Source organism: Prunus persica, chromosome G4, assembly GCF_000346465.2.
Source record: "Prunus persica cultivar Lovell chromosome G4, Prunus_persica_NCBIv2, whole genome shotgun sequence".
Taxonomy (NCBI): domain Eukaryota; kingdom Viridiplantae; phylum Streptophyta; class Magnoliopsida; order Rosales; family Rosaceae; genus Prunus; species Prunus persica.
Genome location: NC_034012.1, coordinates 7,530,726 through 7,558,209, shown reverse-complemented (window position 1 = coordinate 7,558,209; position 27,484 = coordinate 7,530,726). Strand labels below are relative to the sequence as shown.

General features: G+C 35.3%; 2 protein-coding genes and 2 pseudogenes across 2 annotated transcripts; all 4 read left to right on the top strand.

Moving 5' to 3' along the window:
• Positions 515 to 3,520, top strand: LOC18780145 (annotated as a pseudogene).
• Positions 8,840 to 11,822, top strand: LOC18780257 (transcription factor MYB63). The gene is made up of 3 exons (XM_007213335.2): positions 8,840 to 9,163; positions 10,546 to 10,675; positions 10,831 to 11,822. The coding sequence occupies exons 1-3, from the start codon at positions 9,025 to 9,027 to the stop codon at positions 11,660 to 11,662; spliced, it is 1,101 nt and encodes a 366-aa protein (XP_007213397.1). The 5' UTR covers positions 8,840 to 9,024; the 3' UTR covers positions 11,663 to 11,822.
• Positions 14,518 to 25,252, top strand: LOC18778936. Its single transcript, XM_007213447.2, has 17 exons — positions 14,518 to 14,779; positions 15,897 to 16,095; positions 16,755 to 17,063; positions 17,154 to 17,243; positions 17,715 to 18,182; positions 18,320 to 18,427; positions 19,132 to 19,262; positions 19,361 to 19,493; positions 20,164 to 20,524; positions 20,624 to 21,147; positions 21,262 to 21,441; positions 21,535 to 21,693; positions 21,992 to 22,066; positions 22,920 to 23,067; positions 23,478 to 23,629; positions 23,891 to 24,106; positions 24,323 to 25,252. The coding sequence occupies exons 1-17, from the start codon at positions 14,592 to 14,594 to the stop codon at positions 24,944 to 24,946; spliced, it is 4,065 nt and encodes a 1,354-aa protein (XP_007213509.2). The 5' UTR covers positions 14,518 to 14,591; the 3' UTR covers positions 24,947 to 25,252.
• On the top strand, positions 25,773 to 27,176 carry LOC109948546 (annotated as a pseudogene).

The following is a 27,484-nucleotide window of genomic DNA, read 5'->3' as shown; positions in this document are numbered from 1 at the left end:
CCCATTGTTACTGTTCATCGCTTATTTACCCTCCAAAACTCAGAAATTTCTCCTAACCAACACAACTAGTAGCTCGAGAGGTTGAAAAACTATACCTGGATTGAAGCAAATGGTGCTTGGAATTGGCCGAACGAGCGATGGAGATTTTGGATAAAAACCGGACAATTTCTTGCTTTTTCTGGTGATCCAGACGGCGGTTGGCAGCGGCTGAAATATGAGGCTGGTAGAGGACAACGTGCTGGTTCTTTTGATACCCATGTCGTCGCTTGGGGTGGTCGGAGGAGGAGATGGCAGCCCAAAAACTGGTCGGATGAACAGTAACAAAGAGGAGGGGCTGCTGTTCTGGAATTGGGGGATGAACAGTAACGTTTGTAACGGAACTTTAAAAAAACTGACGGAAAGGGTAACGTGAGATGAATTTTAAAAAGTTGGAGGGTATTTGAGCCGTTTGCAAACACAGGTGCTAATTATAGAATAGAAACCAAAAACAGCACGCTGGTTATCCCCAGCACGCTGTTTTAGATACACCAAAACTCTCTCTCTCAGACAAAAACCAAAAAGATGCAGATTTTCGTGAAAACCGTAACTGGAAAGACCATCACTCTTGAGGTTGAGAGCAGTGACACCATCGACAATGTCAAAGCCAAGATCTAGGTACTATTTCTCTCTTCCTCTTTCTCTTTCTCATTCCTTGTTGTAGATTTTCATCTTATTTATTTGTTTTTGTTGGAGGAAAATGTATAATTTGTGGAAAGGAATTGTGCAAAATATAATTATGGTTAAAGTTTATAGAAAAATTGAGTTGCTGTATTAGGATTTTGTAATTCGCTTTAATATTTGAATTATTAGTCTTAATTGGTATGAGAGCATATACATCGTAGACCATTCAATGGTCCTATAACAAAAGGAAGGCTTATTTAGCAACAGGAAAAGATATAAAAGAAATTATATTTTGTAGAAGATGCTTTGTATTAGAGAAACTTGAAAGATGGCAATTCATGTGGCTGACCCAATTTGATTAGGACAAAAGTAAGGATGATTGATTTTGATGTTGCTGATGAAGATATGTTTAGTATTTAAATGTTTTTGGTTGGAGAGAAAAAAAAAGACTGAAAATTTGATTTTGAATATAGTTATTTATGTTCTTCTTTGGTAGGGATCAGTGCTAAGTGCTTATCTTTTGGTCTTGTGACAAGACACATTGAATTTTCTTGGTGAATGATGATATTGTGTTAATTTATAGACTAGAGGAGTAAATGCTACATTAGAGTTGTGGAGATAAGTTATACAATCAAAACTTTTTAAGACAAGTAGATCTAGGATTCAATATATGGAAGAAAAATGAAGAACCACAAACAGGGAGGCGGTGAAAATTGAAGGTTAGGAGACTCCGAAAAGGTGAAGAGTTTTTCTATCTAGGCTCAATTGTTCATAGAGAGGGATTGATTGGAACTGAGGTGGCTCCTATAACCAGAGCATGATGTGTGAAATGGAGGAGTGTGTCGAGCATATTATGTGATCATCATATACCTGTAGAATTGAAAGGTAGGTTTTGTAGGAAAACTATCAGACTAACCATGCTGTGTAGGATATAATATTGAGCAGTTCAAAAATAATATGTTCATATAATGAGTGTGGAACATAGGATGGATGTATGAGAGGGCAAGGATAGGAGTCAAAATGTTAAACTAGCACCAGCTGGAGAAGGGAGAGAGAGGTGTGTATGGTGATTTGGATATGTTCAGTTACCACCAACAGATGCACCGATTAATGCTAGTGGAAGAGGAAGACGTAACGTGGGTAGAGTAAAGGTGATTAAAGAAAATATACGATAGCATGCGACTTACATGAAAAGGCCTTAGGATAAGATGGAATGGAGGACCATGGTTCATGTAGCTGACCCAAATAGTTGGAACAAGGTTCCGTTGTATTTGACATTGAAGGTTGTAATTTGCGTTTGATACACATTCAATCCTTTGGTTCACTGAATTCCAATTATGATTGTCTAAGATTTTTATCGTTTAAAATTGAGTTTTTTTTTAACAAGTGAAATAGAAAAGATTTAGTGCAATTAAGGGTGACTTATAGATGCGGTTTGTTTTGGTATTTTCTTTTTACTATAGGTGCATATGGTGTTAGCAACTTGACCTTATATTCAGAATGGAGAAGGACTTAGTTTGTGTTGTGGGCATTATTATTTTAGGGTTCCTGTTGATACCGAAATTTCAAAATCAAATTTTTGCTATGTATGTACGGCTAGCCTATTCTGTCAGTGGTTTAGGGAAAGTAAGAGATACCCTATTTTAAGTGGCAGACTGGCAATCAATGGCCTTGCTTCCATCCAATTGCTTGGGGAGTTCTTATTGTCTAGTTTAGGGATTAGGGGTCTAATGTCTTTGGTATCTGACTGTCCATTGTGTATATAAAAGAAAAAACATCATGACTAGAACATGCAAATAGCATTTATAGGAGAAAATATATTAATCATCGAGACAGATTAGTAGAAAATTTGTTGGTGAGTTGTGATTAGATTAAGATGATCGTTTGCTCCTTAACATGTAATTTTTCTGAGCAATTTTTCTTACATTCCCTTTATTTTTATTCATCCAGGGGAATTCTTTTTGTTGTTATGGGATTGCATGATAACACATATATGTTTGTTTTCAGGATAAGGAAGGCATCCCTCCTGACCAACAACGATTGATTTTTGCTGGTAAGCAATTGGAAGATGGTCGAACTCTTGCAGATTATAACATCCAAAAGGAGTCGATGCTTCACTTGGTTTTGAGGCTGAGGGGAGGAACTATGATTAAGGTGAAAACTCTTACTGGGAAAGAAATTGAGATTGACATCGAACCAAATGATACCATTGACCGGATCAAGGAAAGGGTTGAGGAGAAAAAGGGAATCCCCCTGCAACAAAGGTATGCTTCTTTATATTCAATGTAACAACATTAACATATAATAAATTAACTAAACAATTGAGAACTCAAAAGTAATTTCTGGTTTACAAACGGGCCATTCTAGGCCGGTGTCCAATTTCAAGTGATTGTTGTCTGTCGTCATTTCATTTACGTGTGGCAAAGATCTTATTGGCTTCACAACTGTTTTTGTAGGCTTATTTATGCTGGGAAGCAGCTTGGAGATGACAAAACAGCTAAAGACTACAACATTGATGGTGGCTCTGTCCATCATCTGGTGCTTGCTCTAGAGGTGGCAATCTTTAAGTATATTTATCGGTTTCAAGCTCAGAGCTGCCTTTTAGCAAAGGCCCAAGGGGCGATGGTTTCAAATCTGGGGAGGGCCTAATAATATTTTATTTGTATTTCTGGAAGATATTAGAAAAGCCCAAAAAGATATGTTTGTGACTGTAAAGATGCCCAAAAAGTTAAAAGATCAAATGTAATCAAGCTCAAATTCATCTGTTCTGACATCAATCATCCAACTCGGTGGTTTCTTTCTTCTATTGATGTCTTCAAAGTTTAAACTTTTTATACTCAAAGATTGTCACCATGTTGAACTCTGGCACATTAACTCGAATGTGTTTTTTATAATAAGAATCAAAGAATATAAGCCAATGGATATATTGAACCGAAAGTTGTGTTTAGTAAACCTCCAAATTTTTATTACAATGGAAGAATCGAACCCCTGATCCATTAAAATCAAATTAACAAGTTAGAATTGAGTGGTCTCTCTAAACCCTAGCCTCCCTTCTCTCTCTCAAACCTCTTTTGTTGTGTTCCAGGGTGGGGGAGAGGAGGTCACTCCTCTCTCTTTTCCTTACATTTCCCCCATCCCCATCTATTGGATCCAGGAGGTTACTTGTGTCTAGATATGCTTGAATTTGTGATTTTGTTGGCTGCAATCTCGATAGTGTTCTCTGTCTCCAAGGCGGCGGCGACGTTTGTGGTGGGGATGGCAACAACGACGGTAGTGGCTTTGTTGATTTTTAGTTGTTTATTTGCAATTTTCTTATTTTGTAATAATTGCATAAACTCCATATAAGTTAGATGTTTGATTGTTTTCTAGTCTCTACTTGTATTTTGTACTTGTGAGAGTTAAAAGTTGTAGTTGTATTGGTAAATTTGGGGGTTGTGATTCATATTTGGGTTGTTCAAGCATGCGGCTTTTATGCCAAAATTTCTCTGGCCTTTTGTGGCCTGTATCTGGATTAACCCTATGTGGTTACTAGGCTTCCATATTTGTATTTCATTTGTATTTGCCCTTGTGGCTGATGGCCTTTGTACCTAATTTATGAATACAATTATCGTTTTTCTCTGCAAAAAAAAAGAAAAAGGAAAAAAGAAAATAAGTCAATTGAGGTATATTTCAGTTAGTTGAGCTCTTCCATATCTACCCACGTGGGTAAATGTTCGAAACCCCCAAACACCTAATGAACATTTGTGTAAACCCTCCTCTCCAAATTGCTTGTACTAAAAAAAACAAAATAACAAAAAAAATATTCCGTTGAAATGAAAAAGGAAAAAAATGGTCATTGGTTCTGTTCTAATTAACTCCTCCAACGGTTGGAATATGAAAAATGAAAGAAAATGATTTGAATCTCCATGTTTATTATTATTTTTCCCAATTCATACTGGCCTAGTCATGATTTTGGAAACCCACTGAAATGAAAGAAAATACTTTGAATCTTGTGTTTTCCAACTCACTCATTTTCATACGCATTACATATGGTTGGTTCCACAACTAATGTCCAAAAAAGATAATGCATTGTTATGCAAATTACCATATAAAACAATGTACCCTATATACTCATATTGTTTTCTTTTTTGGTATATGCCCACATTAATCTTACCATATTCCACTTAATTATGTCCAAATTCATTGGCAAACTGAAATCCAAAAGGTATTTTCTACAACATAATTTTATATTCATCTCGAGTTTTCCTGTCTTTTATAGTTCTTGAATAATAATGCTCTCCGATTTAATTAGGATTGAAGACGAAGGATGACAATTATAATACTTAAAACTGTTGATAAAAAAAAATTAAGAAAGAGTGACGTAAATTTTAAATATATGTTTATGGGTTTGATAAATATATATATAGAGCGTTATCTACAACATGGCACTAATATATATTCTTAATTTTTTTTTTAAATAAATAAAAGCCTTCTCCATCTTTTTGGAAATTTATAGTGGCCTCAAATTAATTAGGATTTTAGTGAGCCATTATTTTTCTTCGGTCAATGACCAATGACCAATCAAATTGTGTATGAAAAATTTAAAGTGATAGTATATTGTTTAATGGCTAAATGTATCACTGAATGAGCTATGATGACTCAACGAATAAGGTATTTTCAGGAGTTCATACTAAATACGAGTTCGTTTTGTAACCGAACCTTGAAATGAAAGCCTTGTCTTGTGCAACTTATTCATTTCCAGTTCAAAATTTCCTGATATGATTACTTATGTCATGAAATAACCAGCTAGATCACGGCTAATAGATTACTCTAATACGTGTTTAGGAGGCATTCGAATATTCGATTCCCTTTAATATAACAAAAAATAATATTTGAGCAACAAAAATACTCAGAGTATTTGATTTTTGTGTGTGAAAGTATATGATTTATTTGTCTATAAATTTTAAACTTTTCCGCTACGATTTACTATGAAAAATCAGGAATTACATTAGGCCATGCACCATGCTGCCCCCTTTGAACAATGATGAACATATATACAATTGTCTGACTTCTCTTAAACATATGTCACACTTAAGTTTAATTAATAAACTTTTGAATGGATAATGTAGATTATAATGAATTGATTTTGAGTGACTAGGTACCAATGTCAACAGGACATGCCACCCAACTCAAGAATGTTTTAGTCACTTCATTTGAAAAATAAACGGCATGCAATATTAAGTCTCCCATTCTGAACTAAAATGACCAAAGTGAGTGTGACATAGCTTATTTTTGTAAAAGATAAATAGGATTTTGACATTTGTCAAATTCCGAACTCTTTTCAGACACAAACTCTTATAACAAATTTCAAGCTCACTTAAAAGCCCACATAGATTTATTAAGGGCATGCCACATGGCGCTTACCCTTTTCCCACATAAGCTACACGTCATGCAAATGATAATATTATTTTTTTCCATTTTTAGAGTTCATGTTTCCTCTCTCTCTCTCTCTATCTCTCTCTCTCTCTCTGACTACTTGTCCATGTCATAGTCATAAAAAGTCTTAGTGGTTAGTAGATTCTACTAACCAAACAGAAAGATGTCAATATTAGGTACCAAATGGTAAAAGCCATATAATGTTAGTTTCCCTAACAAGAGACTTAAAGAGTTAATATTTAATGTTATTTTAGGGTCTTTTTCAAATTGTTAGACTTTGTTAGACCGCTCAATGTAGATTGCATGGGGCAGGGTTTTGGCATAAGAAATTATATTAAAATATCACCTGTCAATTTATTTAAATACTATATTCAAAGGCACTTAACTTGGGCGGGTGACCTAATCATATATATATATGCCAAGGTTTTGTCACCATGGCGTCTCATGATCATATGCACACAGTCATTTTCTCCACTTGCTATATTGTATATGATAAAATTTGGTAGATTAATCAAACAAGGGAACAGGTCATTTGATTGACACGAGGGAAGTACATAGTTTTGTGACTTGATGGGACTTGGTCAAATTTTTTGCCTTTTTTAATTGATAATTTCAGTTACAGAAAGAATGTGATTAGTAAATGTGTTACAAATAATTTTATTTGTGCTCGAACTCGTATTGCATGTATTCCTACGACTTAATTATGTATGTTGCTTATTTACGTATAACTGATCACATGTTTGATAATATGGAATTGGTATTTGAATTGTTTATGTTTCTGACTTTTTTTGTGTTTACTAGCATGCGTATTGGAATCATTTCAATTTAGGACTTCCCATGCATTCGCGGATCCCATACCCATTTATTCTCTCATTCATGACTTTTCCTACTTATAACTTCATTCATTTTAAACAAGTAAACATATGACATGTCACGATACGTTTCATTTTTCAACTGCTTTTGACGTGACCATTTTAATTTTCTAGCACTGATATGCTTCAAAAGCTTGAACCTCTCTTGATATTGTAAGATAATGTACTTAAGTCCTCCTTTTAAATTGATAAAATGATGGTGATGACTTTAAGTTTCAAGTTACGGGTAAAATTTGGTGAGTTACATTGCGTAAAGTTGTGTAGACTTTCATGCAAAGTTCTTTGCTTCATTATACGGCTTGATTTAAAAACGAGCGTAGCACTGTAGCATATGCAATAAAACGAACAAGTCAAACATGAAAGCAAATTGGGCAGGTCTTATACCTACACTTGGAAAAGCTGATTGGTGCCAAAATTTCCCTTCCAGATGTTCAATGTTATTAATTAACTGTCTAAATCCAAACTTAATTCAAATCGAAGGCTGACTTGCGTGTGATGACTTTTAAGCTAGAGATGACATCTTGCATAGTGGAATCTAGGTCTGGAGTTCACATCTTAATTGACAAGAGGCCTTCATGCCCTCTCAAATTTAAAAACTTACCTATACCAGAGATACCGCCGTGGTGCTATCTTAAACCAATTATTTATTGTCATGCATTTTATTTTTCCAACATAAAAATGCAATTTTTCGACATAATACGTAATAGGTTTGGAATACCTTCACAATGACATCCCTGTTACGTGTAGTTTTTCTCCCTCTCAAACCCCAATGAAATGGGAACCAACCATCAACCATGCATGCATGAGTTTTGCTTCTAATGAAGAAACATTTTTTAAAAATCTCATCATTTTTTTTTCAGAAACATTTTGTGAATAAAATGGAGAGCCTATCATCCAATGTTACGTTGCACATGAAATCAAAAGCTACACATACAAAAAAAATAGAAAGAAAAGAAGAAGAAGAAAGAAACATGATATATATATATATATATATATTAAGCAGAGAATCCCAGCTATGCAGCAAAGAAGAAAACAAAACAGTTCGTGATATTCTCATGCAAAATGTTAAATATCTAAAATCTTTTTGGGTGTCACATCATTTGCTCAACAAAGACATGGTATAATATTGGGTGTATTTTGTCCAAAGGATTAACAAAAAATTATGCTATTTATTTTGGAAATTATTAACTTGCCATGTTACCATTGGCCCAGTAGGATATGCTATTTATTTTTTATTACTCGAAATGGAAAAATATCCTACAGTCTAGAATCTGGATTATACCAAAAGGGCCACAATAATAAATATAAATTTATTGAGGAAAAAAGGCAGCACAAGCCTAACATCAAGGAAAACTATTTACACTATCTCAACTGACCCTCAAACATATTATCTTCTTAATTCTAAAGGTGAGAACGCTCTAGTAGTGAATCTCACATCGATAGGTTTTACCTGTATTAGAGAGATGATTTTAATTTTATTAGTTCTATCTATATTAGAGAGATTATACATTGTACATGATCAGTTGAGACGAAATAAAATAAAATAACAATAACCCACGGTAAAAGTATCAACTCAAAATCAAAGCACCCAAAAGTCTTGGATATTTGATTATAATTGTGGAAAATGATGTTTTTTTGGCTGAAGTGGATATCTGTGTGTGAATACAGTAAATTAATTAACTATTATATATTCATTGTTTGAGATTACATTTTCATCAGTGAGATATTCTTAGAATTTTAGGCTCAAGCATTACCAAGACAGTAGCAGTACTACATAACAGATAATGAGCAATAAATTAAAAAGGAATAAAATTGTAGATATTTAGTAATCATCCTGGATCTCCTATTTATTTTACAGCATAGAGTTCCCCACTCTGAGTCTGAGGCATGAACCTTGTGGCCTTGCCCCTAAACATTCCTGGACATCTGTCACTATCACTCCCTCTCTATATATACGATGAAGAGAGTGATACATAAATGAATTTCTCATATGTGCACAAGAAAGAAAAACCATCATAATAAGTGAGAGAGTAGTGCGAGAGTCTTAAGAGAAACATTGAGAGAGAGAGAAAGAGAGATGGGGAAGGGAAGAACACCATGTTGTGATAAGAACCAAGTGAAGAGGGGTCCTTGGAGCCCTGCTGAGGACTTGAGGCTTATAACTTTCATTCAGAAGAATGGCCATGACAACTGGAGGGCTCTCCCTAAGCAAGCAGGTATTGAGTTTTTCTCTCTCTGATCTCTCTGATCTCTCTGATTTCTCTGATCTGTCTGATTTCTCTGATCTCTCTCTCTCTCTCTCTCTCATTGGTGATATGATGATGGTCTTAGATATGCCATGGAAAATCACATGGTGTTCATAACAAGTTTTCAAATTCTTGATAAAGAATTCCCAGAAGAATTGAATATCGATTCATTCATTTCATATGTGGACCCAGTAATTTTGGAATCTCATTGGACATCCCTTTCATAACAATAATCCCCAATTCCTTTTGTTAATCATCTGTTTACAACTTAAGATGGCATTCCCTTCAATTTTGTGTATTTTTTTTTTTCCATGCATTGCATTCTTGCTTATATTTTAGCTGGTGTTTCTTACTTTTGAATGATAACAGTGGTATCAAGTTTAGTTTTAATGGTAGAGTACTCATCTTACGTAAGCTCAAAGTTTCAATTTTAGCACTCTCCTTTTCAAGCATTACATCTTCTAAATAATTCCCAAAATTTGAATTTAAAACAATGAGTTTGGCGTTACTTAATTTGCTTTTACTGCTATGGCATAAAATGACCGGATGCCACTTTTTAGACATTGGGTTGACTGGGATTTTTCTAGTTGCCTAAAAAGCAGAAAGCAAGGCAAGTTTGAAACGTTTTTAACGTTTTTGACGTGTTTATTCCACCTTTAAAATGTTACTTTTATTACGGTTTTTAATTGGTCGAAAGAGGTATACCAATTTTGTTTTTGGCGGAAAGGGATATAAAATTAGTGATTACCACATTTATAAAACTAATCGTTGGTATTGCATATCTCCCAAACTTATGATGACCAGGCCAGCTTTGGAGAATTCTATCTAATTTTCATGTATTTCAATATACCTAATTTTATGAAAATACTAATAAACAAACTTTGCCTTTGACCTAACTCATTTTCTTGAAAAATTATGAATTTCTTTCAAATTTTACTTACGATAAATTAGTTAGTAATACTAATACCCCATAAGGTATGTAACGGTGTTACGATCACGAGTAAATTTTTTTCGAATACTTATGATAAATTGTGAGTGCATAATTAGTATGTTAAACGTTGGTCCTAATGTTGAATTGTTGTCATGATAGGGAGAGGCTTCCTAACTTTATATAAAATTGTCACATCTGGGTTTATGGGGTGGTTGGAAAATCTTACCAATTACCAAGAAATGCCAAGTTAGGAATTGAGAACAAGTGCCTGGGCATTTACAGTCACATCAAATTTCCTCTAAGTCTTTGCATGGACACTAGATGAATGTCCCTTTCTCCTTTTTTTCTTTCCCACCAACATTAAATATATGCACTTAATATTTGAATAATCATTAAAAACAGTACTTTTTATGTTTTGAAGGTTTGCTGAGATGTGGCAAAAGTTGCCGTTTGAGATGGATTAATTACCTCAGGCCTGATCTCAAGCGAGGGAACTTCACCAGAGAGGAAGAGGACTCCATAATTAGGCTGCATGAAGCCTGGGGAAACAAGTAAGGTTCTACATAAATCTTAAAAAATGTAATTAGTAAGTTAGTTAAATCACTTACTTATTCACAGGTTAATGCTATTTGTTACCAATATTGGAAGATATCCCAAGATCGAATTCTCCATAGTTGATTAAAAACATTTAATTTATATTGTGCAGGTGGTCCAAAATTGCATCCCAGTTTCCAGGAAGAACAGATAATGAGATTAAGAATGTGTGGAACACTCATCTGAAGAAAAAATTGGGTTTCAAGAACTCTGAATTTTGTGGAGAAGAATCAAAGGAGTTATCTTCTATAACCTCCTCTTCCTCATCATCTTCCTCTAGTGCTTCATTTTTGTCTGGTGGAAAACCAAGTGTTGCAGGAGAGCTTGAGCATCAATCACCTGACCAAGAAACTAGCATGGCCAACAACAACCCTCATCATGATCCATGCATTTTGACAATTCCAGAGGAGATTGATCTGGATTCTCCAATGGAATTAATAAATCAATTTAGGCCTGATCCCAAGGACTTGAAAGAGTTGACCAGCTCTTCTGTTTCCTCCAATGAATCAAATGGCTCAAGTTCCAGCCAACTTGATATTTCAAGGCCATCAGAAGAGCAAATGGATTTTCTGTTTGACTTTTCAGAACCTAATTATGATATTCCATTGGAGCCTGACTCTGACTTTTGGAACATGTTTGATGTTCCATTAGTGCCATTTCAGTCAAGTGAAGTCCAATTAAATCAGGCTGAGGCTTCCAAGAGTTCAAACTATGGACAACATGAAAATGAGAAGTGGCTTAGTTACTTGGAAAGTGAGCTTGGACTGGATCAGCCAACTGCAGATAGTACTGGCCAGGAGTTTTTAGCACAGGTCACAACTGGACAATTACTCCCAGAGACCTTTCAGTGTGATAAAATGCCAAACCCTGCTGCAGAGTTTGATCAGAGCTTGGATTACTTTCAAATGTGGCCTTCTTTGCCACACAACAATTCCTCCATTTAATTTAGTAATGTTACTGATACTTAGTTGAGTCCTCCTAACTACAGATCAAAATTTCAAATAGGGTTTTGCTTATGTTTTGATGGGAATTTTTTAGATGATTTTCCTGATTTATCTTAGAACACAGTGTAGGTTGAACAAACATATCATTTTTCGTGAATAATTATTCGCTCAGTTATTATAATATTTTCTAATTATATATGCGTAAGTGTCATCATTATATCGTCACATATACGTATTCTATTCTATTATGAGAGAAAAAGTAATTAAAAAAAAATCCTCATTTTTTTCATGGGATGATTGCCCAACATCTTCGAGTGGGTGGGTGATTGTCCCCACTTACAGCAATTTATTTTGACAATATATAAACTTCAAAGTACAATGTAAGCTTGACATAGTAGCTAGGTAGCAAATTCACATCCTCCTAGAATCAAGGCAATCGACCTCTTTGATTTGAGCTTTATATGAAATTTTCAGTAAAAGAAGACAGGCAACCAATAAAAGCAATTGAACCTCAAGTTGACCGTGAAAAAGATGTGACATACCGAAAAAAACAAAAAAGGCTGAGAGGTATGTTAATTGTGCTAGGTAGCTAGTCAATCATTTGAAGGATATCTTACCAAACTAGAGAATGTGACCATTTTCAATTTAATGCATTGTTTTACTCGGAAAATGACGTATAATTCAGGTCATGTTAACATCTCCATTGACACTGACAGAGCATGCTAAACTCGCTTTACAAAAACCATACACAAAAGTGTCGGTTACATCCAAATAGTGTAACAAAGTTACATGATGTAATGTATATGAAATCATGAGTCATTTATGAATAGACGTAATCTGACTGTTGATGCATTGTGAATCTCGTATGCATGAATTGACATAAATCGTGAGACTCACTGTAACATATCTCGAAACTTATTTTAAAGTGCACTTACACATGAATTATTTTCCTTTAATTGAACAGATATCACATATAATAAAATGTAACCAATTTTTTTTCCATTTTATTGGAGAGCAAAGTAATGTTCTCTAATTTTTACACATATATGAATCGTATAACTAACCGTAATATATCTCGAAACTTATTTTAAAGTGCACTTATGTACTCCAAAAAAAAAAAAAGAAAATGAAGCACTTATGTATTAATTAAATGGATATCACATTTAATAAAATATGTAACCAACTTGTTTTTATGGCCATTTATCTCACACATGCATGAATTGGTTATGCCAATACCTACCTCATGTGTCATTTTACCTCATGGTTTCACTGCATTAAATAGCTTAGCTTGGTTCAACGAACAAGTACCTTCTTATATTGGGAAAAATTAGATTTTATTGCTAGACATTTTCTCTATTTATCATGGAGAATGATATTGTTATTAAATGTGTAGTAAACATGCTGGTATTTGTATGTTTGGCCAAATCCATGAATGGGAGTGAAGGTACATTTATGTATCGCATTGTGTACTATTTCTGATAGACGTAAATCTCATATGATATACAAAGTGATCTCCATAACATTTCCTAGATTTATTTTTAGCATTTCTAAGAGCCATTACTTGTCGCCAAAAAGAAATTGTCTTATATAATATAAACACCGTTGTGTAGGTTGAACAAACCCTTTTTTTAGTCAAGATATTGACATTAAATTGATATTTTTTCTTCTTCTTAATTTTCTAATTCTATTGTCCAATTGAATTCAAGTTTGTAGATTCAACAAAAGCACAAGTTAATCATTTATTTATTTTTTCTTTCGTTTCACACATTAATCATCATCTAATTGATGACTAATTAACTTAGTGGGTAGGTGATAATCTCCACTTACTCCCATTAGTGTGACGTTTTTCTTTCATGTCCCAACTCATCCAAGGAATTTAGGGCAAACATAACTTGGACAATATAGTCAAAGCCAAACCACCGAGTTCAAATTTACCTTAGTCAAAAAAATAAGTAAAAAACAAAAGAAAAAGAAAGCAAGATAACCACTTAAACCCTTTCACGTATAATTAACAAGATAATTAATTTCTAAACATACTAATTAAGCAGATGGTCCTCTTTTGCTGCCATGTGAAAGGTACAACGTATTTGACCGTATATGTGGTCTTTAACTTGGCTTTCATAACCTTTGAATTCAGTACTGAATTACTATTCGACGAAAACTAGCTTTTTTTTTTTTTTTTGTTTTGTTTGTTTTGTTTTTTTTTGGTCCCTGCCAGAAGAAAGAGGCGGTCATATGTCAAAGTTAATGTACTGTAATCCACTACAATCATTATGTATATGATCCAAACATGATTTGTGGTCAGCTTTAGTTAGTCAATCCATTCGTGCGGGATTGTAAGAATTTTGGGAAATCATTGTAGACATGAGATATAATATGATGATATGTTGATTTAACACGGGGTTGTCGTTGTATTTCAGATTTAGTCGTTGATTCAATACGTGATCGGTTAAAAGTGAGGTATTGAAATATGAAAGAATCAAGTTAAATATAAGAAATTGGAAAATCTGTAAAATATAAGGAGCAAATTGGCGGATAAAATGAAGCAAGATTACCCATTTCAATATAAACCCAATTAGTAAAATACAATTGTTCACTTTTCTTGTGAACTTGTTTTATCATTCAAAGTGATTTTGTTGTTGTATAGAAAAATTCTAATAAAAAATTTCATTAAACAGAACAAATTGCCTAGACACGTGGCGGCCCACAAAGCCCAACATGAGGTCGAGATGGATCCTTGCTGAGCCCAGGGTTAAGAATAATTGGACAGGTTCCGCTGCCCCGACGGTCGGGTTTTACGGCCCGGGAAAACTTGAACCGGACGTTAACCCGTTTTGGGTTATTTTTTGCCAAAAAATAAGAACTCCTAGAAACCGTCTTTCAATTTCGCGGTTCTCAAGTCCCCGTCGTCGTCTCTCTGCAGTCTGCAATGGTGGAAATCGATGAAATCGTCGACCCAGCGGAAGAAGAAAGAAGCAGAGTGTTTACGCAGCTAAAAGCCTACTGCTTTGAGCTTCTGGAGCTTCTCCAAAACCCTAAGAAGCACTCCTCTTCTCTCTCTTCTTTGCTTCATTTCCTTCGCCAGTCTCCCTCTCAAGCTCTCCAGCCCTTCTTCGAGTAAGCGCTGTAATCCTCTGTGAAAAGTTTGCTTCTTTGCCTGAAATTTGCAGCCTTTCTATGCTTAAATGCCATCTTGAGCAGAAAGCTTTCTAAAAGATGTATGTACATGTTTATAAATATATATACATGTGTGTATACATATATCTGCTTCAATGTGCATGTTTTAGTCTTTATATACTTGTATGCATAAGTATATAACGGTGAGGTGAGCTTTTGACTGATGGATGAATCATCCGTAACTTGATCGAGTTTGTTGCCTTAATAATTTGAAATTAAAGCATGAATGTGTTTGTTTTAAGTTTTAGTGATTGGCACAATCTTCGAAGGTTGGGTGAGTTAATGGAGTTGACGGAATTTGGTTGCTGTGTATTGTAGGAAACCAAATTCCTCACCTCACCCCAGTTGCACATAACTTGATCTCAGCCTATCCGAGCTATACTCATTGGTTAGAGGGCACAAATTACATCATTCTTATTCAAATTGTTTTAAAATTTAGTTGAGTGCTATATTGATATAATATGATCTGGGTGGTGGAGGAGCAAAATCTTCACTTTGTCACTAGTGGACTTCGTGTCTCATTGTTCAATTTCATAATGAATCTTGTTCCTGGTGATCCACACCCGAGGAAACATGGTTTCATCACATATACCTGTCGTACAAACTTGTAAAAGAATTCAAAAAGTGTGTGTATAATTTTTTTTTTTTTTTTTTTTTTTTGAATAGAAACATTTTTATTCAAATTGTAAGGAACAAAACAAGGGCATTTAGAACGCAGATAAAAAGAAAAAACACTAGCCGGTGAAACAAACACAAGGCCACTCAACACATTAACTAACCAACCAAACATAAAACAACCCCTTAAGATACTACGGCCTGCAGATTGCGCATAATTGTAGGATAGGGTACATCCTTAAAGGCAAGGGAAGTTGATGCCCAAAGGGCAGCCCAAAACTTCACTCTATCCCATAACTCTGCCACTCCCCCTCCCTTATAATCCTCAAAAATTCTCCTGTTACGTTCCAGCCATAGGTTCCAAACCACTGCCTGCAAAAAGTGTGTGTATAATTATGTATACTAAGCAATTATTTTCTTGACATCTTTGTTTACCTTTCAGCTATACGTTGTTTCCCTTGCTGCTTCTATTGGATGCGGCTGTCGACTGTAGAACCTCAAAGAAGCTTGGTTCCAAAGAAAAAGTTGTGAGCTCTAATGTCCCAAAAAAGCCCCAAAAAGTGAGTGATAGTGTTGCTGAAGGTGTGCTTCAGTGCCTGGAGGAACTTCTCAAGAAGTGTCTTTTAGGATCTGCAGATCAGGTAATCCGTTTTGACTAGCAATTGCTTGGATCTGTTCCACATTACGGACATGTAGATTTATTAATTACTGTTTTATTAGACAAACTTTAATAGGATGAGTGTTGCTGTTCTTCGTCCAAAATAAATCCATGTACTGATGGACTCTGAACTGAAAAATATTGGTGTGTGTGTAAACTAGGTGCTATACCTAACTGAGCTATAGCCCTTGTGATACATATTTTCTCATGTAGATAATTTCTTGTCAAGATGAATAATATTACATGATCCAACATTATATCCCTTTGATTTGTTTGATTGCGTTTGCTTATACGTAACATTACATTTGTAATCCATCAATGTTTTAAACCTTCAAATTGGGACATGTAGAAAAGATGGAGAATTAATTGTAACGTTCTCCCCCTGCAATTGGCTTATTTGTATTCTTTGCATTGCATGGATGGAGACATTGTGTGTCTTATTCTGTCCCTCTTCACATTTAATAAAATGTTATATTTCCTATCAAAAAAATGGTACGGTTTTGCTATGAGTTCAAAATTGGCTTATATGTTGTATGAATGCATTTGTCCATGTGAATTGTTGTCCTAGAACTGGTACGTTATACTTGCATCACCTTTTGAACCTGGTCTTTTCATTTGAAGTGCAATAATATCCTTTTGCAGTTGGTTGTAGTGCTGAAAAAATTGACTTATGGGGCTTTGCTTTCTCCATCTGATGCGTCAGAAGAGTTTCGTGAAGGAGTTATTAAGTGTTTCAGGGCAATGCTTCTGAATTTACTTCCATGCTCTGATGAGTCCTGTGCATGTAAACAAATCTTTGGAGTGCCTATGCTTTTAGAAAATAGAGACTTAAAAGATCCTCTCAGTAGATCTTCAAAGTACGATTCAGAACCAGATGAATGTTTACTTGCATTTCTACAATCACAAGCTGCTTCTGCAGCTGTTGGACACTGGCTGTCTCTTCTTCTCACCGTATGTTAAATTGTTTGTGTAAAAGTTGATTATCCTGTATCATTTGAAGTTTTCATCTTTTATTTATTTCTTTTGTTTTTTTATGAAAAGGCTGCAGATACTGAGGCTGCCCGAGGACATCTAGGTAGTGCAAGGCTTCGTATTGAGGCCTTTATGACTCTGCGTGTGCTTGTTGCTAAGGTACTCTTGTGATTTCATGTAGGTTCTAACTATTTGTAGCTTTGGTTAATTTATAAAATTTGAATTTGCGTTTCTCTGTTTTTGCCCCCTCTTAATTTTACGTTGTGCTCATCCTTTAAAAAAGCTTAAATACTTTGTTTGACACTTTATGAACCAACTGGAGTGCTTAATAAGAATTGAACTGTACTTAGCCATGTATTTCATTTTAAATACTTTATTTTCGTGATATTTTATTTTAGAGTTTGTTCACAACATCGACTTTGAATGATAAAAATATCACATTTTGTTTCATTTATTTATTTTTGCTAGTCTCAAGCATGACAACCAGTTCTTTATTTTTGCGTGGCACATGAACAGACCCATATAGGTTCTGAAATTTTTTATGTATGATAAACATCCTTCACTGCAAATTGCAATCTTACAAGTCAGTACCTTTGGGTTAGTTTGATTCACAACATTTTTTCCCTACAGGTTGGTACTGCTGATGCATTAGCCTTCTTTTTACCTGGTGTTGTTAGTCAATTTGCCAAAGTTTTGCATGCCTCGAAAACAATGACCAGTGGGGCTGCAGGAAGTGGGGATGCAATTGATCAAGCAGTTAGAGGTTTGGCTGAGTATCTGATGATAGTTCTGCAGGATGATGCTAATTTATCTAGACTTGATATGCCCGTAACGGTTACTTCTGAGTCCAATTCAAAAAAGTATGAATCTACACAATCTTTAATGGATGAGCTCCGTAAGTTGCCTGTTAAGGCACATGGTCCAAGTAAAATGGTAATGGAAGATTCAAGTAATAAAGTAATTCCAACTACTTCCCAATCTGAGAAGAAAGCTGATTCTGGCAAAGGTGATAGATCTTTGCATGTGGATCGTACTAATGATTGGATTGAGAAAACATCAATCCATGTGGATAAAATTTTGGGTGCAACTTTTCGACATGTACGTTCCTTCGTTTCAGTTGCTACTAATTAATTATTGTACATGGGCTATTTACATCATTTCCAATCTTGCAATGTTTTTCTTTCTGAAATTTTAGTGCTTTTATTCTATTAGTAAATCCTTCAATTATTTGTTAGATTTGCATTCATCCAGCAAAAAAAGTGAGGCAAGGGCTCCTGGCATCCATACGAGGACTGTTGTCAAAGTGCGGCTATACACTAAGGCAGAGTAGACAAATGCTTCTGGTTAGCTGAAAATTATATTTGTGTTTTTGTGCTTATGATTCCTTTTCGCTCTCATTGCATAGTTGATGCATTTGCCTTGCACAATATAAATAGAATTGAGTGCATACTTTTTTTTTTCTTTTCCAGTTACAGAGTGCACTTTTTGACTTGTTTAACTTGTGAACCTGTCTGGTGTGTGAATTGGTTCTTGAGATTCGTATATTTAGTTAAAATTGTGCACGTGTTGAGTGTCAGTTTTTGGTCTGAAATGTTGAGTACATTTTTGATTCCTACAACCGGGAAACATATTTCATGCAGTTCTGTTTCTCATAATGTCCATGCTCTGTGCTTGACAAACACCCTGGTTGGACACCTGTCTTGAATTTTGTGTGCAGGATGCATATCCCATCAGGTCCTGATCCGGTACTTCATGCATACCTGAGGTTTTTTTTTTTTTTTTTTTTTTGGGGGTATTCATTTAACGTCTTCCACCGCTTCTGTATTCAGGCTGTTCATGAATCTTAATGCGTCTTTACATGTCTTATCTCCAGCTGAAGCAAAGAAGCTTCCGTTTCTTGTTCTCATCATTTTTTACTTATCAGCATGTTCATCATCCTGAATTAAATCAATTTGCTTTGATTTATAAGGACTAAACTTGAACTTCCAGTTCAAGCTAACATATGTTCCAGTTCAAGCTAACATATGTCTTGCTACTACTCATGCAGGAGTGCTTATGTGCTTTGGTTATTGATGACTCTGAAGAGGTGTCTGCAGGTGCACAAGAATCCCTTCGGAATTTATTCACATTGATTGGAGAAAATCAATTGGGACATGATGTTGCTCAGATTTTTACCAGGTTTGTGCTTCATTTGATATTAGACAAAATATTGGGTGTAGTTGGTCCTGCCCTTTCGAAAGGAAAAAATTCTTACAAGAACTTAATTATGTTACCAGGCTCATTGATAAGCTTCCAAAAGTGGTGCTTGGGAGTGAGGAATCACTTGCACTATCACACGCTCAGCAGTTACTTGTAATAATGTATTATTCTGGTCCTCTGTTTGTGGTGGATCACATCCTTCAGTCTCCAGTATGTGTGACATATGTTAAATTTCTACTTCAATCACATCCTTCATATGTTAAATTTTTGTCCAGTATGTGTGATATTTTCTTGGTAATTTTAGCATGTATGTTTTGAGTTACACGTGAGCTTTCTCCAGTTGATATTTTTAATATTGATAATTTATATCTTCATATATAAATATAAAAGCACCTCTAAAAAAAAAATTGTCAGATTCTCTGTTTTCCAAGTTCAGCAAAACAAACTTCTTTAACTGCATGCTTGATAGTATAAATGTCATGTAATTTGGAGAAACAAGATAAAAAAAAACTTCAGTTTAAAACAAAAATTACGGACAACCTATGTGATTGACCAATGGTTTACTATATCATCAGTAATTGACAAAAAATTCTACTAGTAGCCATACTTTCATAAAACAAAAAGATTTCTTTTTTTTTTTCTTTGTTAAATTATGAATACTTCATGCCTGTGTAATCATCTAATCTCCGAACTACAGTTTGTTCACATAATACAATATTTCAAGAGTTTTCAATGTAGAAAGAAAAAGTCTAGGGCAGGCATAATGTCTGTTATTGTCATATGTAAATCCGACATGCATTTGTTTCTCATAGTCCTTATAGTATCAGTTTGAAGTTCTTTATTCTTGCCTATGACATTTTTTTTCCTTGGGAATTCCTAGGTAACAGCTACTCGTTTCCTGGACACTTTTTCTGTTTGTATGAGTCAGAATTCCGTATTTGCTGGTTCTCTTGATAAGCTTATTAAATCGAGGTCATCCTCAGTAGTTTACCTTGACTCTGTATCCGAGTTGAAAGCTGGAACTAACATTACCAGCGATTGCCTGACAATCATGGCTGCTGTTCCTCAAAATTCAAAGATAAAAGACACCCAGGAGAAAGGTATACCATATGCATCAAATGATGCACAGAAGAATTATGAGCTTCCGCACATGCCTCCTTGGTTTTTTCACATTGGAAGTCGAAAACTATACGAAGCTCTTTCAGGAATTCTTAGACTTGTAGGTTTATCCTTGATGACAGGTAATTTCAGCTCTTTACATTGAATTGTTTGGTTTCAACTTTCAACTTACATCCTCATTGCTCTGTACTGACATCAGATTTTTCATGTTTCCTTGCTAGATATAAAAAAGGGGCAGCATCTGTCACTCATTACTGAAATTCCACTGGGTTGCTTGCGTAAATTAGTTTCTGAGATTCGTATGAAGGATTATAACAAATCCAGTTGGCATTCATGGTATAATAGAACTGGTTCAGGACAGTTACTGCGCCAGGCAAGCACTGCTGTATGTATTCTGAATGAGATTATATTTGGTATATCCGATCAAGCCACTGATTTTTTCACAAGGATATTTCCAAACTCAAGAAAAAGAAGGAAAGAGGTTCAGGAATCTGGTGCAGGGTTTGCTGGTGGCCAACCTTTTGAAATCGAATCTTCCATGTTTTGTGAATCTAGTTGGAAGGTTTTACAAGATGAGGGTTTAAGGAGTCACTTGATTGACTGTATTGGTAGAATTTTACATGAGTATCTATCTCATGAAGTATGGGAACTTCCAACTGAACATAAATCTTCGGGCATACATCCTGACTATGAAGCTGAAGATATTAGTGTAAACTTCTTTCAGGACACAGCTATGCTACACCAGGTAATATACATTTTTCTCCACCTACCGCGCATAAAATGCAGTGAATCTTGCATCAGTTTTGTTTTGTTCAGTAGATGTACATTAAATCACTGTAGCTTTGCTTTTCTCAAACAGGTTACTATTGAAGGAATAGGCATAATCGGTATCTGCCTTGGAGGAAATTTTGTGTCTAGTGGATTTCTTCATCAATCCCTTTATATGTTGCTTGAGAATCTCGTTTCTTCAAACTATCATGTTAGAAGTGCTTCAGATGCGGTATTACATATCTTGGCTGCTTCATCTGGCTATCCAACAGTGAGTCAGTGCAGCATACACAATCTCATATTGTTCCGGTTTTTCGGATTCAATTGTCTGGCCTATGACATTTCCATTTTTATTGTCTTGTAGGTTGGACACCTAGTACTAGCGAATGCAGACTATGTGATTGATTCAATATGTCGGCAACTACGCCATTTGGATATTAACCCTCATGTACCAAATGTGCTCGCTGCCATGCTTTCCTATATTGGAGTAGCTTATAAGATATTGCCTCTATTTGAGGAGCCGGTACACCATGACCCCTTGATGTTGATAAATGCTAAGGGCACCTGATATGTTCAATTTTCTGATGCATGTTGATAGGGCAATTAATATGCTCAATTTTCCTTCTGATTATCTGAGAAAATATAGTCCTTCTTAGCATGATCTGTTTTGATATTTTTATTACTTGGAACATGATGTCAAGTCCTCTATTGGTTTGCATAGATGTTTTAGCCCCTACTTCTTTCTTTCCCCTTTTTTGCCTTTTATTTGGGGGGTGCGTGGTGGCGAAATTGCAGTGCTAAGCTGTGTTCCTATTATGCAGATGCGCTCTGTTTCTGTGGAGCTTGAGATTCTTGGCAGGCATCAGCACCCTGAATTGACCATTCCCTTTTTAAAGGTTATCTTTTTATTGTTTAGTTATTCTATTTATTTGGGTATTTTTGGTTGCTATTCCATATTTATCAGGAGCTGTACTAAAGAATGCTACAGTCTCTTTTTCCTTTACTTTAAAGATTGTATTTTATGAGAATCCCTTCTCATTCAGCAACTAAAATCATCTCATTGCTTACCTGGTGGTTTGGTGGATTTTTCTGAGTTGGGGAAATGGGCAAGAACTGCATTACTTACCTAAATTATTTTGCTCTGTATTCCTGGGAAAGTGGTGGAAAGAAAAAGGATGTGTATTATTAAGTATCATTGGTAATTATTTCAGCTTTAATAATAAGCTAGTTTAAGAAACACAAAGTATCTGTATTAAGTTGAGATCGGTGAAGTTTTCAATTTCAAAAACACTATTTTTTCATACATCCCTTGATTAGAAAGGATAGGTTTCAAAATTATTATTGTTGTTTATAAATGTATATTTTTAATTGGCATATTAAATTCATGTAAAACAGGATGCTTACATTTTCTTTAGTTGATCAGAAACAGTTGAAATGAATTTCCAAGAAAAATGGAATAGTAACACTGTATTTAGTTTATTTAGTCAGACAGAAATGTTATCATATTAATTCTTTGGGAGACTTTGGAAAAACCCAAAGGAGAGAGAAATTTTTTAAAAGAAGTCAAAATGGACAAAATTGCCCTTATTTATTTTTGGATTTCTTAATGAATCCTTTACATTTGCATGTCTTTGATTTGAAAGTCGAGAGGTTTTTCTGTCTTTTTTGAAAAAGCTTTGGCTTTTTCCAAAAGTGAAAGTTTTTTTATGGCTAAAACCTAAATTTACTTAATTGTTTTTTTCTCTTTAGGCTGTAGCAGAAATTGTCAAGGCATCAAAGCGGGAGGCTTGTTCATTGCCGAGCCAAGCAGAGTCTTATTTGTTGGATGTCAAGGCTAGAATACATGATATGGAAAAGAAAGTTGATGATGACATTCTTATGTCCCATGTGGAATCAGGTAAACAGTTTTCTTTTCTGATGTCTGCTTATTTTGATTGGGTTGAAAAATGATTTTTTCTTTTCTTTTATGGTTTTTGATTTGAGGTTTCCAGTCTAAATACTTTTCTTCAATAACTACTTTTTTGTTTTATTTTATGTTGTTGTGAGATTTTAAAGTGTGTAATTTCTCAACTCAGCCGGTATTTGGCATGAGTCTCCATAAGTTAGTGTTCAATTCATTTCACTCAGCTTGTTAGTTCTGACAGGATATGATAATAGAGGTAGCATCTGAAACACAATGATTATAAGCATATTGTCATTGTCTGTACTCTGTAATATATTTGTCTTGGCAGTTAAATCTCTGGATCCTGCGATGTAAATAATAGCGCTGAACTATACCTTGTTTAATGAAATATATTATGCATGTAGAGCAATGGGAGAGCATTTTGTTTAAGCTGAATGATTCAAAGAGATATAGACGAACAGTTGGAGCTATTGCCAGTTCATGTATTATGGCTGCAACCCCTCTACTAGCTTCAGGAAGGCAAGCTGCTTGTCTGGTGGCCTTGGATATAGTCGAGGTAACTTTCTGCTCCATTTGTTTTCTGTCCCTTTCCGTTCTGTGAGGTTATGCATACAGATGCCAAGTAATTATGTGATAATGTGAACCATGAGAAGACCCTTTGCCTTTCTTTTGCTTCTTTTGTAATTTTATAAGATGCTTTACTCTTTTCTTACCCAAGATACGGCTACTATCTTAATTTTGATTGGTAGTAGCTGTGCGTTTTGCTTGTCCATCCAATGATGAATGAACATTTTCTTCCCCACTTCTATATATGAAGGATGGTGTTATGTCATTGGCAAAAGTGGAAGAGGCTTATTGCCATGAGAGAGCTGCTAAGGAAGCAATTGAAGAAGTGATTGAGTCATATTCACTATATTATCTCCAAGATATGTTGGATGCTGCTGATGAAGGGGCTGATGAGAACAGGTTGCTTCCAGCAATGAATAAAATCTGGCCTTTCCTGGTTATTTGTATTCAAAATAAAAATCCAGTGGTGCGTGACCATTCTTTCCCTTTGCTGCTTGTCTAAATCCTGCACAGGCATTGCGTTTTTACTTGCTCTAGTCCTTTTGTGACTTGGACGAGACTCTTATGTTGGTGGCTTTATGTGCTTTAATTTCTTTACCAAGAAATTTGCTGACTCATGAGACAATTGATTATATGCTTCCTTTTTAGCAGATTGTAACTCTTGTTGCCTACGGGTTTTCAGGCTGTTCGAAGATGTTTATGTGTGGTGAGCAACACAGTGCAAATTTGTGGAGGAGATTTCTTTTCACGACGCTTCCACACTGATGGCTCCCACTTCTGGAAACTTCTGTCTACCTCCCCATTCCATAGAAAGCCCAACTTAAAAGAAAAAATCCCTTTGCAACTTCCTTACAGAAGCACTTCCACTTCTTCAGAGGACTCCTTGGCCGAAACTTCTAATCTCAAAGTCCAGGTTGCAGTGCTCAACATGATTGCTGAATTGTCCCGAAACAGAAGGAGTACTTCGGCATTGGAAGTTGTCCTCAAGAAGGTCAGCGGTCTTGTGGTAGGGATTGCTTGTAGTGGCGTGGTTGGTCTCCGTGATGCATCTGTAAATGCCCTTCAAGGTTTTGCATCTATGGACCCTGATCTTATTTGGCTTCTTATAGCTGATGTTTACTATTCTATGAAGAAAAAAGACATACCTTCACCCCCAACATCAGACATACCTGAAATCTTCCAAATTCTGCCCCCACCCTCATCTCCAAAAGAGTACCTTTATGTGCAGTATGGAGGGCAAAGTTATGGTTTTGATGTTGACTTCCCTTCTGTGGAAACTGTTTTCAAGAAACTGCATGCACTCTAGTTTTTGTAAACCAAGTTGCAGTTAAAAGATTCTTGTTATCATAGTATATGTACAAATTGCTATTCATACGTTATGGTCGACGACCTCTTGTGCGTTCCCAATGTATAGGTTTGAGTTGCCAACTAATATATTTTAGGATCCGTTTGATAACCATCTTGTTTTTGTTTTTCAATTTTTATATTTGAGTCATTTAGATATAGGCTCTTGAAGCTTAGATAGTCTAGACACAAAGTCATGAGCTTTCACTACTAAATGCGTCATCAGAGTTATTATATGTATAAAGAATTTAGTATTTTTTTCGTTTAATATCAGTATATACATGTATGTATGTATTTTTTAATAATATTTATGTTTTTTGTATACGTCTTAAAGACTCAGTAAAATACACATTTTTTAAAAAGCAAATGTATAATACACATAATGTAGACATACGTATGAATTTTCATGTTTAATTTTTTCTTCATTCTTTTTTAATAAATAGTATAGCCGCCCGGCTCTACTGTGGCTTTTTCAATTTTTTAAATTAATAGTATAGCCGGTCGGCTATACCCTTAAAAAACATTAAAAAAAAGGCCACGGGGCGATAGGCGGGTCCTCTTGTATTTTTTAATTTTTTAATAAAATCAATAGTATAGCCGCACGGCTATACAATTAAAGATAATATATTTAAATAAATAGTATAGCCGGGCGGCTATACTGGGTCTTTTTTTAAATTATCTTTTTATTAAATAGTACAGCCGTGCGGGAGCCAAAAGATCCAAGATACTCAAAAGATCATTGTCTGAAACCCTCACCCACTTCTATCCCTTTGCAGGAAAGCTCAATTATAATGATTCAATCTGTTGCAATGGTATTGAATCATTGTCCAAAATCATTGTCCTTCTTTAATAATTTTTCCTTTCCACGAGTCACATATGGTAGAGTAAACAATGGATGATGCTATAAATGAATGAAGTTTTCCCAATTACAGAGGAGCTGCCGTTGACTCTGTCTTGTTATGAAAATCTAAGTGTGGAGCAAAAGATGGCTTCAGAGATCAAGGTTGAAATCATCCACAAGGAAACAATTAAGCCATCCTCTCCAACTCCTCACCATCTTGCAAAATCCAAGCTCTCTATTTTTGATCAGATAACTCCTGAAATTTATGTCCCGCTACTTCTCTTGTATCCCAGCAACAATAGTGATGATGAGGTTGATCACCATTCTTTGTTTTCTGAAAGATCACACCTTCTAAAAACATCATTATCTGAAGCCCTCAGTCACTTCTATGTCTTTGCAGGGGAATTTGAATATAATGTCTCAATCAGCTGCAATGACCATGGGGCTGGATTTATTGAATCCCAAGTCTACTGTCCCATATCGAAGGTTTTGGACAAACCCGATTTTGGGATCCTGAAACAAGCTGAGGCTGGCCATCTTCTTCTAGTTCAAGTCAACTTGTTTGAATGTAGCGGATTGACAATTGGGGTCAGCATTTCACATAAGGTCGCCGATGCCTCGACACTGAGCACATTCATCAAAAGCTGGGATGCGATTGCCCTTGGCTCAGCCAGTACTTCTGATCATGTTCTGCTTTCCTACAGAGTTTGGTGTTGCATCTACTCTCTTCCCACCACAAGATTTTTTCAACTCTCCCCAACCAACTGTGGAATTCGCTATAGAAAATTGTGTAACAAAGCTGCCAGTGACACCGTGCCAAATCCCACGCGAGTTGAAGTAGTGTCAGCACTCATTTGGAAATATTTTATTTTTATATCTTATGTGTATTGGAGTATATTTTCACATGTCTTCTGTGTATTGGATGAACCGAATGTGGATTGGGGAAGCCATCATGGGTGAGTACTCGTAGACTTTTAGTGCAGTGAAGAATACAGTTCTGTTGATGGATTTGAGAGATGGGAATGGCATAGAATCGTCCGTGACTTTTTTTATTTATTTATTTATGAAGGAAGCGTCGTGACTTTGAAAGAAGAAGACATGGCAATAATTGAAAGCAATGAGGAGCTTCTTGCAGCTGCTTCTCTGAGGGGGACACACATTTTAGGCTGTTAGATTGAAGCACATTCAATGGCTCATATTGTGATTAATGTCTTTACTCTCATATGTGTCCCAAACGTGCTGACTTTTTTTTTTTAATTAAAAGCGATAGTAATTTTATTGATAACACAGTAAAAAGTACAGAGTAGCTACATTGCCAAATATGAGTACAACATCTCCAGCGACCAAACAAAAAAATAAATTGGTTTGATATGGAGAAAATTACACATGCCAGAAAAAACTTAAAACCTCCAATTCGGCAAGCAAATTTAAGACAAATTGGATTGCAACTAGTAAGCTATAAGACTAAAGTGGAACTTTGCCCAAACTATAGGGCCAAAAACATAATACGAACTAGTATGATGGGCTTGGAACTAAAAAAGAGTGAGATAACACTACATTTGTGAATTTTTTATTGTCTAATTATTGTTATTATATTAGTATTCTATAGTTGCTTTTTACAAGAGGGAATTAGGTAATTTTACAATTTCAACTTAAAAT

What these genes read in the sequence shown, in the direction of transcription:
- LOC18780257 (XM_007213335.2), top strand. Translation starts at nt 9,025, where the DNA reads ATGGGGAAGGGAAGAACACCATGTTGTGATAAGAACCAAGTGAAGAGG. An exon ending in GGCTCTCCCTAAGCAAGCAG is followed by an intron (nt 9,164 to 10,545) that starts GTATTGAGTTTT and finishes TATGTTTTGAAG; the next exon opens with GTTTGCTGAGATGTGGCAAA. An exon ending in CATGAAGCCTGGGGAAACAA is followed by an intron (nt 10,676 to 10,830) that starts GTAAGGTTCTAC and finishes TATATTGTGCAG; the next exon opens with GTGGTCCAAAATTGCATCCC.
- LOC18778936 (XM_007213447.2), top strand. Translation starts at nt 14,592, where the DNA reads ATGGTGGAAATCGATGAAATCGTCGACCCAGCGGAAGAAGAAAGAAGC. An exon ending in AGGTTTATCCTTGATGACAG is followed by an intron (nt 20,525 to 20,623) that starts GTAATTTCAGCT and finishes TTTCCTTGCTAG; the next exon opens with ATATAAAAAAGGGGCAGCAT. An exon ending in ACACAGCTATGCTACACCAG is followed by an intron (nt 21,148 to 21,261) that starts GTAATATACATT and finishes TTTCTCAAACAG; the next exon opens with GTTACTATTGAAGGAATAGG.